The sequence below is a fragment of the Alternaria infectoria genome (genome assembly GCF_024043175.1).
Source record: "Alternaria infectoria strain BMP 0036 chromosome Unknown scaffold_34, whole genome shotgun sequence".
Taxonomy (NCBI): Eukaryota; Fungi; Ascomycota; class Dothideomycetes; order Pleosporales; family Pleosporaceae; genus Alternaria; species Alternaria infectoria.
In genome coordinates this window covers 226,990-241,994 of record NW_026250723.1, presented here as the reverse complement: position 1 = coordinate 241,994, position 15,005 = coordinate 226,990, and the positions used below count along the sequence as shown (strand labels likewise).

General features: G+C 48.3%; 6 protein-coding genes across 6 annotated transcripts; 2 read left to right on the top strand and 4 right to left on the bottom strand.

Moving 5' to 3' along the window:
- Positions 1-3,573: 3,573 nt before the first annotated feature.
- On the bottom strand, positions 3,574-4,332 carry J4E92_010357 (uncharacterized protein; the record flags this gene model as incomplete). The annotated part of the gene is made up of 2 exons (XM_051501695.1): positions 3,574-3,828; positions 3,878-4,332. Coding segments are annotated over 2 exons (710 nt in total), but the record flags the coding sequence as incomplete, so codon positions are not given.
- Positions 4,333-4,979: 647 nt separating this feature from the next.
- On the top strand, positions 4,980-6,046 carry J4E92_010356 (uncharacterized protein; the record flags this gene model as incomplete). The annotated part of the gene is made up of 2 exons (XM_051501694.1): positions 4,980-5,184; positions 5,241-6,046. The coding sequence occupies 2 exons, from the start codon at positions 4,980-4,982 to the stop codon at positions 6,044-6,046; spliced, it is 1,011 nt and encodes a 336-aa protein (XP_051348165.1).
- Positions 6,047-6,199: 153 nt separating this feature from the next.
- J4E92_010355 (uncharacterized protein) lies at positions 6,200-7,420 on the bottom strand (the record flags this gene model as incomplete). The annotated part of the gene is made up of 1 exon (XM_051501693.1): positions 6,200-7,420. The coding sequence occupies one exon, from the start codon at positions 7,418-7,420 to the stop codon at positions 6,200-6,202; it is 1,221 nt and encodes a 406-aa protein (XP_051348164.1).
- Positions 7,421-9,009: 1,589 nt separating this feature from the next.
- On the top strand, positions 9,010-9,426 carry J4E92_010354 (uncharacterized protein; the record flags this gene model as incomplete). Its single annotated transcript, XM_051501692.1, has 1 exon — positions 9,010-9,426. The coding sequence occupies one exon, from the start codon at positions 9,010-9,012 to the stop codon at positions 9,424-9,426; it is 417 nt and encodes a 138-aa protein (XP_051348163.1).
- Positions 9,427-9,748: 322 nt separating this feature from the next.
- Positions 9,749-11,784, bottom strand: J4E92_010353 (uncharacterized protein; the record flags this gene model as incomplete). Its single annotated transcript, XM_051501691.1, has 2 exons — positions 9,749-10,437; positions 10,488-11,784. 2 exons carry the CDS (start codon positions 11,782-11,784, stop codon positions 9,749-9,751), a joined length of 1,986 nt encoding a protein of 661 aa, XP_051348162.1.
- Positions 11,785-12,270: 486 nt separating this feature from the next.
- J4E92_010352 (uncharacterized protein) lies at positions 12,271-13,529 on the bottom strand (the record flags this gene model as incomplete). The annotated part of the gene is made up of 2 exons (XM_051501690.1): positions 12,271-12,417; positions 12,471-13,529. The coding sequence occupies 2 exons, from the start codon at positions 13,527-13,529 to the stop codon at positions 12,271-12,273; spliced, it is 1,206 nt and encodes a 401-aa protein (XP_051348161.1).
- Between the last annotated feature and the right edge of the window lie 1,476 nt (positions 13,530-15,005).

The following is a 15,005-nucleotide window of genomic DNA, read 5'->3' as shown; positions in this document are numbered from 1 at the left end:
ACCCTAACCCTAACCCTAACCCTAACCCTAACCCTAACCCTAACCCTAACCCTAACCCTTACTCTACTAAATATAGTATTAGAAGACCTTAGCTAAGGTTTACTAGTTTTACTTCTATTCGCGATTTTAATTAAAAGTATCTAAAGATTCTTCTTTTTAGTATTATTATTATTAATAATATTATTAAAGTTCTTAGTAACACTATTATTATTATTAATATAAAGTATAGCTAGAAATAGAATCTTACTAGATAGAGTAATAGGCTTACTCTAATAGAGTACGTTCTAGTTATACTATATATATCTAGTCTTACTATACTTATAGTAAGTATTATAGTTTCTATACTTCTTTTTATTCTTAGCTATACGCGCGTCTTAAACCTTACGTTTAGTGTAGTAGTTTAACTACTACTTCTACTTAGAAAAGTAATTATCTAAAGCTTATTAATAAAGCTTTATAGTTATAGATAATATAGTAGCTACCTTACTAATATAAATATCTTAGAAAGCTTTATTAATACTTTATACGTAGTAAAGAAACTTATCTAGAGTTTTATTATTATTAGAAACTATTACTATTATATTTCTAAAGCGTATATTTATTAAACTACGTGCTTTCTTAATTAAGATCTACTATAAATAGGTATAAAGTATATTAGCTACCTCTAGAAAGCGCGCTTACTATATAGTAAATATTTTACCTTACTTCTATTATAAGCTATTATCTATTAAGATAGTCTTAGTCTTACTAAACTAGTTATAGGTAAGATAGATTCTATTAAGTATATTAAGATAGTTTATATATATAGTAGCCTTTATCTTCTTAATAATAAGCTAAGTATTACTTATAATATACTACTTTAGGTATATAATATAGAAGGCTTTATTAGATATAGTAGTATATTTATTAATAGTAGTCTTACGCTATTACTTATAGTTCTAGTTAGTATTACTATAGAACTTAGTAATATTAAGTATTTTATAAAAGATAGGCGCTATCTCTAGAGAATAGACGCTACCTAAAGAGCCTAAGGTAGCTATTATTAGTAGTAGAGAAAAGATATTAGAGCCTAGAGAAGTAGCTCTATATAGATTTAGTGCCTATAGTAGAAAGCTTAGTAGAAAGTACTATTAGCCTAAGTTCTAAAAGAATTAATTATAGTTTATATAGGTATTCTAAAAGTTATATAGTAAAGAGGTACTTTTATAAGTATATTAGTTAGTAGTATTATATCTATAATAGGTATTAGAACGCTCTTAGTTAGAGTTTAGTTACTCTAACTAATCTAACTAATTCTAATAAGAGTTAGGTTAGTAGCGTTTACACTATAAGAATAAATAGAGCTTATAACTAGGCTTATAATATTAGAGCTTAGTAAAATAGTTTTTATTCTTACGCTAGACGCTTTATAAGTTAAGTATTACTTAGTTAAGCTATTACTAGAGGTAGATAATATTCTAGTTCTTAGCCTTACGTAGCTTATTAAGTTTATTAAATATATTATTATACTCTTTAATCTTACTTTTATACTTATAGTACTAGACGTTAGTATTACTATCTACTTTTTTAAACTTCTTAGTTAGAGTATTAAATATAGTATAATTAACTATATCTTTAAGCTTATCTTTAAGCTTATTAACTTCTAAGAGTATAGTATTATACTTAGAGACTATTACTTTATAAATAGAATATCTAGTAAGCTTACTAGCTTTAATAGACTATAGTTATATTATAGCTTTCTAGAGGCGCTTAACTTCTTTATACTTAGCTTAGTAAGCGTTATAACTAACACTATTAATAGCGCTTTAGAATAGTTTAACTACTTCTAAGAGTTTCTAGATATATCTACTTTTATTCTTAATATTATAGGTAGTGTTATAAAAAGTAGTAAGAAGCGCTATAAAGTAGAAGTGCTAGTTAACTAGCTAGTCTATAGCTTACTTTCTAAAGTTCTATATATTAGTAATAGTTAAGATAATAACGCTATAGTACGTACTATTACTAGTAGAGTAGTCTTAACCTACTTAGATTATATATAATAGAATACTTACTCTATTATTAGAGCTATTATTATATTATTAGAGTTTAATCTAGTTATAAGAGTTACTATTAGAGTTATAGAATAGAATACGTATTTAGTAAGTATTATTCTATAAGCTCTTAATAGTAATATTACTAAATTTAAAGTAGATATAAAAGTTCTTAGTGTTATTATCTAGAATTATAGGTTCTTAGTAACTACTATCTAAATCTACTAGCTAGAAGAGTTATATATAAAACTAAAGAAATAAGCTCTTATATTACTAATTAGGTAGTAGTAGAGAGTATATATCTTAAGAGTTATCTATAATAGTCTAGAACTATATAAAGGTATTACTAAGAGTATTACTTCTAGAGAAGGTACTAGGCGCGTTAAAGCTACTAGTAAACGCTATAGTAATAATAGACGTATATAGAATATAGATATAGTAATATTATAGAGTTATATTATTAACGTTATATACTACGTCTACTTACTTAATATTTACTACCTTCTTTATTTACTAGTAGAATAAGCTAGTTCTCTACTAACTCTATAATCTAATATTATTTATATAACTAAGCCTAACACTTCTATAGTAATATTCTCTATTAATAAATACTAACTATTATAGTAGTAGGCTTCTAGTAGACTCTAATCTAGGCCTCTCTTATATCTTTATAGCCTTTATTACTTTAGTATACTTTTAGTAGTATCTAACTAACTAGCTTATAAGTTCTACTTTATAGTTAAATAGTAGAGCTCTATAAGCTTATTATTACTAGTACTATCTTATAGTGTTATTTCTAAAAGAGTATATATATCTAATTTATATACTAAGTGTAATAGTAATTACTATAGTGTTAGAGCTTCTTTAGCTTATATAAATTATACGTAGTTATTATTATAACTAATTATAATATAACTTAAAAGAGTAGAGTATAGAGTCTAGGTATAGGTAGTCTTAAATATAGTATAGTATAATAGATATATTATAAGTTAAAATTATATTATTAGTAAGATACTATATTATAGAAATAAAGAGCTGTATAGGTAGAGTTTTAAAGTTCCTCGCCTAATACTACACTCGGCCTAATTAGGTAGAGATTATAGGTTTAATCTATAATAGCTATACTTTTATCTAGTATAAGTTAAGTATATATAGCTTTATAAGTAGAGTAATAAAAAGCTATAGCTTTAGAAGCTATAATAAAGTAATAGAGTATTCTAGTATTGTACGTAATATTACCTTACACGTAATAGAGTTAACTCTAATAGAAGGTAGACTACCTTAGACGAGCCGTGCAGAGAACTAACTACTGTAGCTACGGCTGCTTACGCGCGCTGGCTATTAAGCAAAGTTACATGCCGAGCTTCGCCTTCTTAAGCTTGTTAGCTGTCGGCATTAATGCGTATACGTTGGGCGAAATGTTGTGAGCGGAACAGTCATAAATGTCGATGCATGGAATTATTTGCGCGGGGCTCGTGCGACGGGTAATGAATCTCTAGACTAACTTCACCACCCCGATATCTCCCCAGTATACACAACCAACTTGCCGCCGTGCTCCTTCTTCGTAGCCTTTGCAAACACGCGCATCATGCCTTCACAGGAATCCTTCACCGACACCGGCGCCTTCTTGCCTATACCCAAAGCCTGGGACGCGCCGTTGCCCATATCCGTCGCGACATGACCCGGGTCGAACGCGAAGCAGTTGAGCCAGTCCTCCTCGGCGTTGATACGAATCGTGTACCAATTGAGCGCTGTCTTGGTCGGCGCATACGCTGCGTTGGGAATGGGCAGGTGGTTGCTAGGGCATGGTCAAACGGGTGCGCGAGAGAAATGTCAAGTTTACTTACACCAACAAGCCTGCCGACGAGCCCATAGGCAGAAAGATTGGCTCGCGCGTCGACTTCTTCAGGAGTTGGCGCGTCGCTTGGTATAGCGCTATCACGCCATAGACGTTGGGTTCCATGTGCGCCCTGATGTCCGCAATCTTGACTTCTAACACAGTGGGTAAGATGTAGCTGATGCCGGCGTTCGCAATCACAATGTCGAGGTGATGGATTTGGTGCTCCTGCTGCAGCTCGGCAACGGCATCATGCGCGTCCTGCTCGACGCTTGCGTCGAGCTTCACAACGATGAGCTGGCTGTCGGAACCCTTGGGCAGGTCTTGTAGCGCATGCGCGGTCGCGTGCTCCGGGTTGCGCACTGCGGCAATGACGGTGTGCGAGGGCTTTGCCAGAAAGCGCTCGGTAAGGCCAAGACCGATGCCTCGGTTGGCGCCCGTGATGAGGACTATGGTGGAGGACATGTTGGTGGGACGGGGTTGCAGCTTGCGTTCTCGGGCGTTGCTGGCGAATTACAATTCAGGTAGAGTCGGTTCAAATGAATAGAGGTAGATCTCTGGCTCCACGATAGAATATCCATATCTTTCTCTGCGGGTGGGAAGATACTTGTAGCTTTGGGACCTTGGGCCAGATAGGCTATACGAACATCACGAACGTGCGAAAAGGATAAGGCGCCCAACGCGAGGATGACATATCGGCGTACGAACGGTTGTAAGCCATGTACGAACTTCGTACCTGCATGTGTAGGATTCATCGCCAACAGCCTTCCGATAGTTGTCGCATTTCTAAGCATGGCGCTACCCGCCAAGGTTGCGTAGCGAAGTCGAGCCGCAGATGCATTGACGCAAGGCTGTCACATTGTTCGATGATGGTAGCGGAAGCGTCGCGCTTGGGGCACGCGCTCGATGTCAGGGACGTAGGTATCGTCCTGCAGCACGATCTGATGTCGCGTGTGTGGGAGGTTGTGGTCGCAACGCTAAGGACGCGTAGGCGCGACTCGAGCTTCCAGCGCGCGGGATGGTAAGGCTGACGTCACCACCAACCCACCTCAAAACACAACAGGCACTATCGTCACAATGGCATGTTTAGATCCACGACCCCGCGCTCTCTTATGACAAAATCCACCATGAAGCTCGATCCGGCAGTCATCAGGCTCCTCGGCCTGAACCTTGACAAGACACACGTCTCTTCCGCAGGCGGAGGCGGCTCGAGCTCGGCGTCGACGTTGAAGATCACGTCACAACTCGACGATAGCACAGAGCAGACATTCTTCATGAAGACTGGGAGCGGGAAAGAGGCCGAGGTCATGTTCCAAGGTAAGCGCAACGTCTAGCACTTCCGGGCTGGCTAATCAACTGACAGCGCGATGAAGGCGAGTACGCATCCCTCCAAGCCCTCCACGACGCAGTACCATCTCTATGTCCTCAACCCCTCGGTCACGGACGGTTCGAATCGCAGCCATCCACATCCTTCCTCGTGACTGAATTCCTTCACCTCACGGGACGATCGAGTTCAAAGTCGAAAGCGCCATCGCTGGCAGCTAAGCTCGCAAAGCTACATACCACGCCCGCGCCTATACCAGAAGGCTGTGACAAGCCTGTGTTTGGGTTTCCGGTGACAACGTGTTGCGGAGATACACCACAAGATAATAGCTATAAGGGAAGCTGGGCAGACTTTTATGCGGAGAACCGTCTCAGATGCATCCTACGATGCGCGGAGCAGAACGGGAGAAGGGACAGCGACGTGAAGAAGCTGGTTGAGCAAACCGCGACCATGGTAGTACCCCGCTTGATTGGTGATGACCATCTCAATAACGGCAAGGGAGTTACACCTGTCGTTGTGCATGGCGACTTATGGAGCGGTAATGCAAGCGCAGGCGTCATTGGCAATAAGAAGGGCGAGGTTGAAGACGTGGTGTACGACTCATCGGCATGCTACGCGCACAGCGAGTTTGAATTAGGCGCCATGAAGATGTTTGGTGGCTTCGGTGGGAGTTTCCTGGAAGAGTACCATCAGCTGTGTCCAAAGACGGAGCCCGTGGAGGAATACGAAGACAGGGTGAAGCTATATGAGCTGTACCATCATCTCAACCATTATGCGATGTTCGGGGGAAGTTATCGGAGCGGCGCGGTCAGTATCATGAGAGATCTTATCAAGAAGTATAGTGGTGAAGGATAAGTCGAAGAATTGAAGGAATGACAACGAGTGGTCAAGTATCTACAGTTGAATATACCCCAGCTTCCTATCGCCCCATCCTCAACGATCGCACATGTCTCGTCTTGTAGCTCACACGGACCAGCAATGCGAGGTTACAAGACAACCTCGATCCGCCTAGGCAAGCCCAGCGGCCTGGATAGCGAAGGAAGCCGCTGCATCTGCACTGCTGCCGTAGCTGAGATGACTTCCAGTCGCACCGCCATCACCACCTCCACCGCAGATTTGATCAGCAGTACCGCAGAACTGCTTGATCTTGTCGGCAGAAAGACCGCTGATAGCCTGACGCTTCAATGGGTCTCCGAACATGACAGCACCGCTAACATCAGTGGCAGAAAGGCCCTTGCTGAACGCATTGTGAACGACCATGGCACCTTGAGAATAGCCTGATACGATGACCTTGGTGTCGGGACATTGAGACTTGGCCTGCTTAACCAGATCGGCCATCTTCTGACCACCGTCGCCACCGAGGTTGGCGTTACCAGCAGCAGAAGCAGCGTAGTCTACACCCTGGACGGTAACACGGTCGTTACCTAGCTTCTGGCGGATAGCCTTGAACATGGGTGGTCCGGACACGGATCCGACGTTGCCCATCTCTCCGGTACCACGTGCGAAGACGATGGTCATATCGGTGCAGCAGTTCTTGTCCACGATACCGTTTTCGCTTCCTCCGAAGGCGTTGGACGATCCAGATTGGGGCTTGCAATCTGTGCCAATCGTGCCGGCGCCACCAGTGTTGCCTCCGCTCGTTGCTGCAGGTGCTTCAGCGGCACCAGTCTTGGAAGGTACGGGAACAGCGGCGTCAGCTGTTGTCGTAGCACCACCAGCACCGCCTCCGAGGCCTCCAAGACCTCCGAGACCCCCCAGACCACTGAGACCCCCCAGACCTCCACTGGAACCTCCACTGGAGCCTCCGCCTAGGCCGCTGAGCCAGCTGCTCAATCCCGAGCCACCTGTACCGGTGCTGCCTCCACCTAGGCTGGGAAGGCTAGTCGGAAGTGAGAAACCTCCACCTCCGAGGGAGGGGATGCCGGTTGGCAAGCTGAATCCTGATCCTCCTCCAAGGCCACCAAGGCCACCAAGTCCCGAGCCTCCACCAAGTCCACCAAGTCCTGAGCCTCCACCTCCGAGAGAGGGGATGTTGGTTGGGAGGCTAATTCCTGATCCTCCACCAAGCCCACCCAGTCCCGAGCCTCCACCAAGTCCACCAAGGCCACCAAGACCAGAGCCTGATCCACCAGTCGGTAGCGAGAAGGATGGTAGGGAAGGAAGCTGAGGATGCGGGAAAGCAGTTGCAATGCTAGCAAGAGCGAAAGCTTGAGCGGCGTAGAACTTCATCTTGCGATGGTAATCAATGAGTCGTCTGTATCTGTATAGACCGCGTCGTTTGAAGAAAAGAATGTAGGTGCACAGCACAATGAAGAACAAGACAGGCGCGGAAAGCGAGTGTAGTAGAGATGGAAGCGAAAGTGCGGATCGAAGTCGATGCCCATCAAACTTCTGTCGAAGACGTCCATCTTATACGGAAACATCCACGGCTGCCTTCCTCGGAGGACCATCGCAGCGAGTTGGCGCCGTGGAGTTTCGAAACATTGCTTCTGCGGCGGAATGTGATGAAAGGAATGCCATGGCGTTGTCCATCAACGCGACCTCGGGACGTTATTGTGGAGTCGTGGCCCCGTTTCGCGGGAAGAGGCTGATGTGTACAGGGAAGCATAGCCACGATCCCAACGTCTCCATATCTGATTACTGAATCTGTCGGGTGATCTCTGCGTGTTTCGTGTTTCGCTGGCATGCGATTGGGGAGGGGAAAAGCGTCTGTTTCTGCGATCAAGGATGGATGTGGGTGCATGACTCTAGTAACGGTCTCGATCATCGAGCAGGATTCTCGTTGCGGTGGAGGCGGATGGGATGCTGGGGTAAGGGCTGTAGCAACCGCGACACGTGGTACATGTCATGAGTTTTGGATTTTGTGCGCAATATCCCCTTCGACATCCCGCATCGCGTCCAGATACCTATGCGACGGCACTTCGCCCACATGTTGGAAGCCGAATGTACAATCTGAGCTAGACACAGTCTTTCGGAGTGGTTCACGCAAAAGATTCCGCTGTCAAAAAATGTGCGCAAACTCTAACGCTGCTGCGGAACCTTTGCGTCGTTGTTTCTCAGCAAGCCATGTCGGCTCGGCCTTCTTCCCTTCCTCAATACCTTGCATGTTCTGGAACTCGCCAGCGATTGAAATGTGCAAGATGGCATCATCCGCTAAGAATTCCAAGCATCCTTCATTTACCAGCTATGATGTTCGCAACAGTGTAAACGGAAGGTAATTAATCAGAATCCCGTAGGACTGTCCCATCCATGTCGACGATGCGACGTGCGACCCGGGCCTCGGCAGCCACCATGTGGGCCGTTTCACGATGATGCTGGTGCAACATCAACCATGAATCGTCGACGGGTGGGTTTACTAACATTTACCTCTATCGACCCAATCAGATAACCGTCGTCTACCTTACATCCGAGGCTGGCTTGTATGCGTCTCAACGTCTGGTAAACCTTCTTTTTTAATTCGCTATCGCGCTATCACGTCGACTTTGCTCGCTGTAACGATTAGATGGCGAGGGCTAAGTGAAGAGGACGATAACATCACAACATGTTGGCTTCTGTCGACTGATCGTAAGTGCATGTGTCTGCAAGCGTGATCTATACATCTAGTCTGCGCGTGAAGACACGATGTTCGTTGTAGAACAAGCTATCGTCTCCAACGGCCCGCTAGCTCGGTCAATCACTCCCCGCCTCGCATGCCTGCACCAACCTCACCCCGCAGTTAGCATTCACCCCATCCCTCCGCGCCAAGTCTTGCACCACCCCATCACCATCACCAACTCCCCTCCCAAACAAAACCAGGGCGCATCCATTCCAAAGCCATTATGATAACCGGCATCCACCACATCAACCTCGTAGTCCCACCAAACACACTCCACCTAGCCACCGCCTTCTACGCCACAACCCTCGGCCTAACCCCACGCGCAGTACCACACCTGCAACGCGAGACGCTCGCGTGGTTCGACATTGGCAGCTCGGGTCAACAAGTGCACGTCGCGATCGGGAAGCCAGAAGACTTTGCCCATGCTTCGTCTCGGCATCCGTGTTTCCGGGTTGGTGGTGTAGAAGCGCTGAACGAGCTGAGAGCGAAGATTTGGGAGCATCATGAGCGGGGTGGAGAGGCCGCGCCACTGGAAGCAGATAGACCTGGTGCGAAGAATAGTGGGGCGGAGGGAGTGGAGTATCCGACGAGGTTTTTTGCGAGGGACTTTGCGGGGAATAGGTTGGAGTTCAGTGTATGAGAAAGCAATACTGAAATGGAATTCGACTTTCGCTTCAACGCCACAAGAACGCCGCCACGGGAATCATGACTACGTATCGAACTGCGTCATGGAGAACCAGTCGTCTCAGACCAACAACATTACAGCGACCAAACCAGCAAAAGTCGTAAAGTTGGGTAGATCGGATCTTTGCGAGGACTTTGCGGAGAATAGACTGGAGTTTAGTGTATAGGGGAGGGAAGGATGGATGGAATTTGACTTTCGCTTCAACGCCACAAGAACGTCTGTCGCCGGGAACCATAACTATACATCGAGCGAACTGCATGATAGACAACATGCCATCTCAGACCAACGCCATTACCGCGACCAACGCAGCAACACTCGCAATAGCAGGTAGACTTACACCCACCACCCCCGCCCCACCCTTCGCATTCAACTTAACAACAGCCCCAGGAAAACTACACGTCAACCGATCCGGATTCTCATCTCTAACCCCATACATGCCCATCCTTTGCACGCCATTCGGACACGCAAAGCCCATCTGCGCCGGGCAGCTCCTCACAATATCAAAGCACATGTCCTCACACGGCTTGAGCTCTTTATACGGACCCGGCTCAATCTCCTTGTCGATGTTCGGGTTTCGAGACTGGCTAAACGCAGCGCTGTCGTTAAACCCCGGTATCATATCCGGCACGCTCCCGTTGGCAAACGGCGTCTTAATATTCCGCGGTACGAGAGACGGGTCTGTAGCAGTCCAATCTTCGCAGCGAGGCATGAGGACCATGCAGAGCCAGTTTTTGTAGGTTTTTGCGCAGTCTTCGCAGGTTACGGCGAGGGAGTATTGGGCTTCGGAGACTGTGTCGCAGGCAACCTGCGCTAGGGATTTGTTGAAGTTGTCGTAATATTGACGGGCTTGGTTTTCGTAGATCTCGGCGAGGGCCGAGTCGTTGAGCTTGAATTTGGTGTTGGAGGGGACGGCGTAGGCGACCATGTCGCAGAATTCGAGGTCGAAGAGGACTTGGCAGGAGTCGTCTTTGCGTATTGTTAGCATGATTATGTGGACTGTAGTGTGGAATACTCACCAGCTTTGGTCGTCCAGTTGAAAGCCTGAAAGACTCTGCCTCCGCCTCTCGTCGTGCCCGTGCCAGGAATGGTGAGTGGCTGCTGGCTCCCTTCAATGACCACGAATCCGTTGTATGTCTTCGCACTCTGCAGGTTCCTGACATGAAATTGGCTCTTGGGCATGTTGTCGTCACCGCCGATCTTATTGAACTTGGTGGTGATGCTCGTGTCGATGGTGAAGTTCCTGGTCGCATTGACATTAAACTGCTCCTTAAGCGCACAGTAAGAGCGTTCCAGGCCCGTAACTGGAGTCCATTCGCCGTCCGGAAAGGCGTACATATGGAAGGGGTTCTGTGCCCTCCATCTATCAACCTCCACTGTGTCGTTCGAACTGCTCAAGTTTTGTGATATGAAGAGGGTGGACTCGCTGTCCGTGTCGATCATGTAGAGGAAGGGTGTAGCGTCGTCGTAGCTATGGTAAGGTCCGTCTGTGCTTGCGGCGAGTTCGAAGTGCCAGCTCCCAAACCAGTCTTCCTCGAGCTTGGGCGCCCCGATACCGATGTATACGTCCGAAGTGGTGTTGAGCTCGAAGCTGGCGTAGCCTCCATCGAAGAGCACGCCCGTAACATTGGTGAGAGTGTCTTGTGTCGCATCGGGGCCTGGTTGCTTATTGCGCGGCGATGTAGAGACGTACATGACCAGCTGCGGGTGGTTCTTCCTTGCCTCCTTCGCGTCTCCATTCGGCATAGGTTGGCGGCAGGTATTAGCCGTGAGCCAGACGCGACTGTTGCCAGCCTGTCGCTTTGCCAGCTCTCCCATCTCATCGTCACCAACATCGCCTTCCTTTCCAGGTGTCGCATCTTCCAAGCCAGCTTCGTCAGAGGCGTTGTCTGTTCCCCGTGCTTCCAGAGCATCCAAGGGACCATCGAGCACACTCCTCAGGCGCAATTGACCCTTCTCAAACACAAAGTGTAACGTCGTTTCGGGATCGATGTCCTTTTCCGTCTTCTCGTTATTCTTCAGCGGTTCCGGCGCATCTGTCTGCCGTCCAATCAGACTCCGGTCGAGATAGCTGAACTCCGGCTCGTAGCCATCGCTCTCTTCGCGGTCGAGTCCCCCATCTCCAATGTGTGGTATATCTCCGCTGGTAAAGGCGTGCAGCGCGAGGCTATCAAGGGCGTCATGATCAGGTGTCGCAAGAACTTCGGCGGCATGGACAAGAGGCAAGGAAGGCGTCCATAGCGCAATACAGGCGCCGGTAGCGACGAGGTATGCGAGCAGTCGCGACTGCAGAGGTGAAAGCTTGGGGCGTTGCATTGCCCTCTCCGCTGCCTTATCGATAGAACCGGGGCCGCATGGGTGAGTGGTGGGCGCAGAGGGTGCGCTGGGAGGGGAACGAGCGTCGGGTGGTCGCACGTGTAAAGAGAGCGATGCGCGCAAAGGATGATGTAGGTCGGGAGGTCTAAGGGCAAAGAAGGTTTGGCGGGGCGTGGTAGTACTCTGGCTGTCAGGAAAGTATGGCGCAAGGGTCTGGTCGCGCGCCCTGCCAAGACATGTAGCTTCCCGAGTCCAGCCCCCACGTGGGCGGCATCGCTCTCACGCCCGACACCATGTCACTATGTTAGACACGGAATCACCTGGGCACTCATTGGATACATGCACAATGGTCATGTACACGTTGATTGATATATACAGTTCTCATGAACGAGATGCGATCGCGGCTATATACAGTGCATCCTCTCGACAACCTCCCTTCTGACAAAAGCCTGGAAGAAAGAACTACGTGTCCTGCTCGTCAAACGCCTATGCAAGAGCGGGGCTAGCGTTCTGGAGCAACATCGCAAAGTAGTCCTGGAACCAAGTACCCGCCTCAGGCGCAGGCTTGAACGCAGAGTCCTTGCCGCAGAAGCCATCGTAGCGGGCAGCAGATTGGTCGGATGTACCGTCAGACTAAGTTCTCGTTAGCACTCGCTTTCTCAGTTGTTCACAAATATGTTACATACCTCGCCACCGGGCTTGACCCAGACAAAAGCATCGACAAGCGCGTTGTCGGTGTTGGTAGTAGGACGGATACCGAAGCCAGCACCCTTGACGTTGCACCAATCTCCCCAAGCCTGCTGGCCAGTAGGCTGCTTGCCGCTGCGGCCAGTGTCGACAATGAAGTGAGCTGGGAAGCCCTCGGCCTTGAGCAGGGGAGCAAAGGCGTTGATGTAGCGCTCCTCGTCGCAGTTCTTGCTGCCTTGGGTAATGGAAGGGCAGGTAGCAATGCGAAAGGCGTTGTAGTTGCTAACGTTGGTGACGATACCACGGACGGCACGGGGCGAGCCAGCCGCCTTGTAGACCTCGGCGTAGAGCTTTGCGGCTGGGCCAATGTTGGCGTCCCAGCCGAGCCAGCCAGCGTGGCCTCCGTCGAGGTACATGTCGACGTTGGCGAAGTTGAGGCTCTTGAGGGCGTAGGCGGTGAGTTCCTTGTAGTAGGGGGCAGCGCGCGAGCACTTTTGGACGCCCATGTTGGTGATCATGTTGGCCAGGGAGTCGGGCTCGATGGCAAGGTTGATCTTGACATCAGGGTACTTCTTGATGATGGCGGCAATCTTGTCGATGTACTGCGTCTTGTACTTCTCTACACCACCATCGTCGATCTTGAGCTCACCGTTGGAGGCAAGGGCGGCGCAGTCACGGTCGGGCAGATCGTAGACGACGAAGGTACCCATCAGCTTCGCACCGGCGGCGTTCTTGGCCTTGATGTCTGCCAGGTAGGTGTCCATAAGAGGAACCTTGGCCATCGTGTCCATCCACACGAACGAGCCGACCTTGGCCACGGCGGAAGCAGCGGGCTTCAGAGATGCGGCAAGAGATGGCATGGCCAGGGTGTAGACCTCGGAGGAGTAGTATGGGTTGGCGTAAAAGTCCTTCCCAGCGAAAGGGTTTCCAGTCGCTGCCGGAGCTGCCGTTGTCGTCGTGGCGCGAGTAGTAGTGGTAGCCCGCGAGGTGGTCGCCTGAGGCAGGGCCTGAGCCACGCCAGCTGCGAGCGCAGCAGTGAAGAGAAGGCTAGACAGCATCGTGGCTAGAGAAGAGAGTGTAATGAGGAGTGCGTGAAGAATGGAACCTCTGGCGGGCACGCATATTTGTATGCTGGAGCTCAACCCCGGTGCTGGCGATCATGAAGTCTTCATCAATATCCAAATTACTTCAGCCGGTGTGAATGTCCGTGATGCCGCCGCTGATAGGTTTCAAGTCTTCTCCAGACAACGCTCGGTCATTTGATATGTCCAAGTGGTACCTGCGCCCCCGGATCTTCTCGAAGCCCGCGAAGAACGTCCATGCTCATGACTCGGCCCGCCTCCACATTTGATGAAGGTGTATTGCTGCGGGGGTCCTACAACGGGTACTAGGCAATGCACTCCGGCTGCCGAGCAGGGTTCCAGGTCTGTCAACCGGTGGCTCGTGGGGTGGATGCTTAGAATGACTTGTCGTCTGCTGGAGCGAACGCAACTCTGAGGCTGACTAGAGACGTCTAGGTACTAGATCGCTCTTGACTTCATATCGGAACGTTGTCGCGTTCATGGCGGTCGGTCGTTGCAGCCACAACGGTACTTAGCGTGGCTGTAGACGTGAAGGGATTGGTGATGTGGTTGGGCACAGTCGAGCGAAGGCGGAGCTCGGCTGCTCTGGGCCACTAGCGCGCTTCCACACCAGACTTACGTTGCCTTACACCTAGACATCCTTCCTCGGACCCCATTGCGATGCAACGATATGCCTTCAAAGTTGCTCGACGTCGCGACGTCAAATACGCCCCAAAGAGGCGCCTACCTGCAACCCGGTTCAGTATATGAAGACAGGGCTCAGTGCTGCCTGGCGAGGTTTTGTTTCCCGGTTCACTTCGGCCACATTAATCTAATCTGCTGCGGCATGTATATTGCTCGCGCTGCCAACCAAGGGGTCATATGACGTCTCACGAGTAATCGCCTGCGATTCCGGAGACTTGGGGCGAGCAAGTTGTTAATCAACTCTGAGCATAATGTTCACTGTTCAGGATTTGGCAACGGGAGCATGCGTGGACTAGCAGCATACTGTGGCGACAGATAGGGAGAAATCAACGGAGTCCTACTTTGGGTACGTTTGGCCTTCTTCGCCACATCTCCACGCACAGGTCATGCGTGGATAGCATGTAACTTTGACCTGAAGGTTTGTGGGTGCGCGCCAATTTACATTTCTGATCACTGGAATACGCGTTGTGCCTACATGCGGTTGTACCTATGCTGAGCCAAAGATGAAGCATTACTGCTTACTCGGCTTTGACAGCATCTGCTTTCCCGTGCGCACGATCAAGATGTCCCAAAGCATACATTGACTTCCCTCATGAACTCGTGGACGTTATAAATGCTATGTCTACTTCTCGCACCGCTTGAGGTCAAATCACAAGAGAGTAGTCTCATCGTAGACTGAAGTACGTCTGACAAGTATTGTCAGGCGCGTTATGCTACGCTTGCATCAAATACTCTAGCCAACGAGTCAAAGATGCGATAATGTTTCCG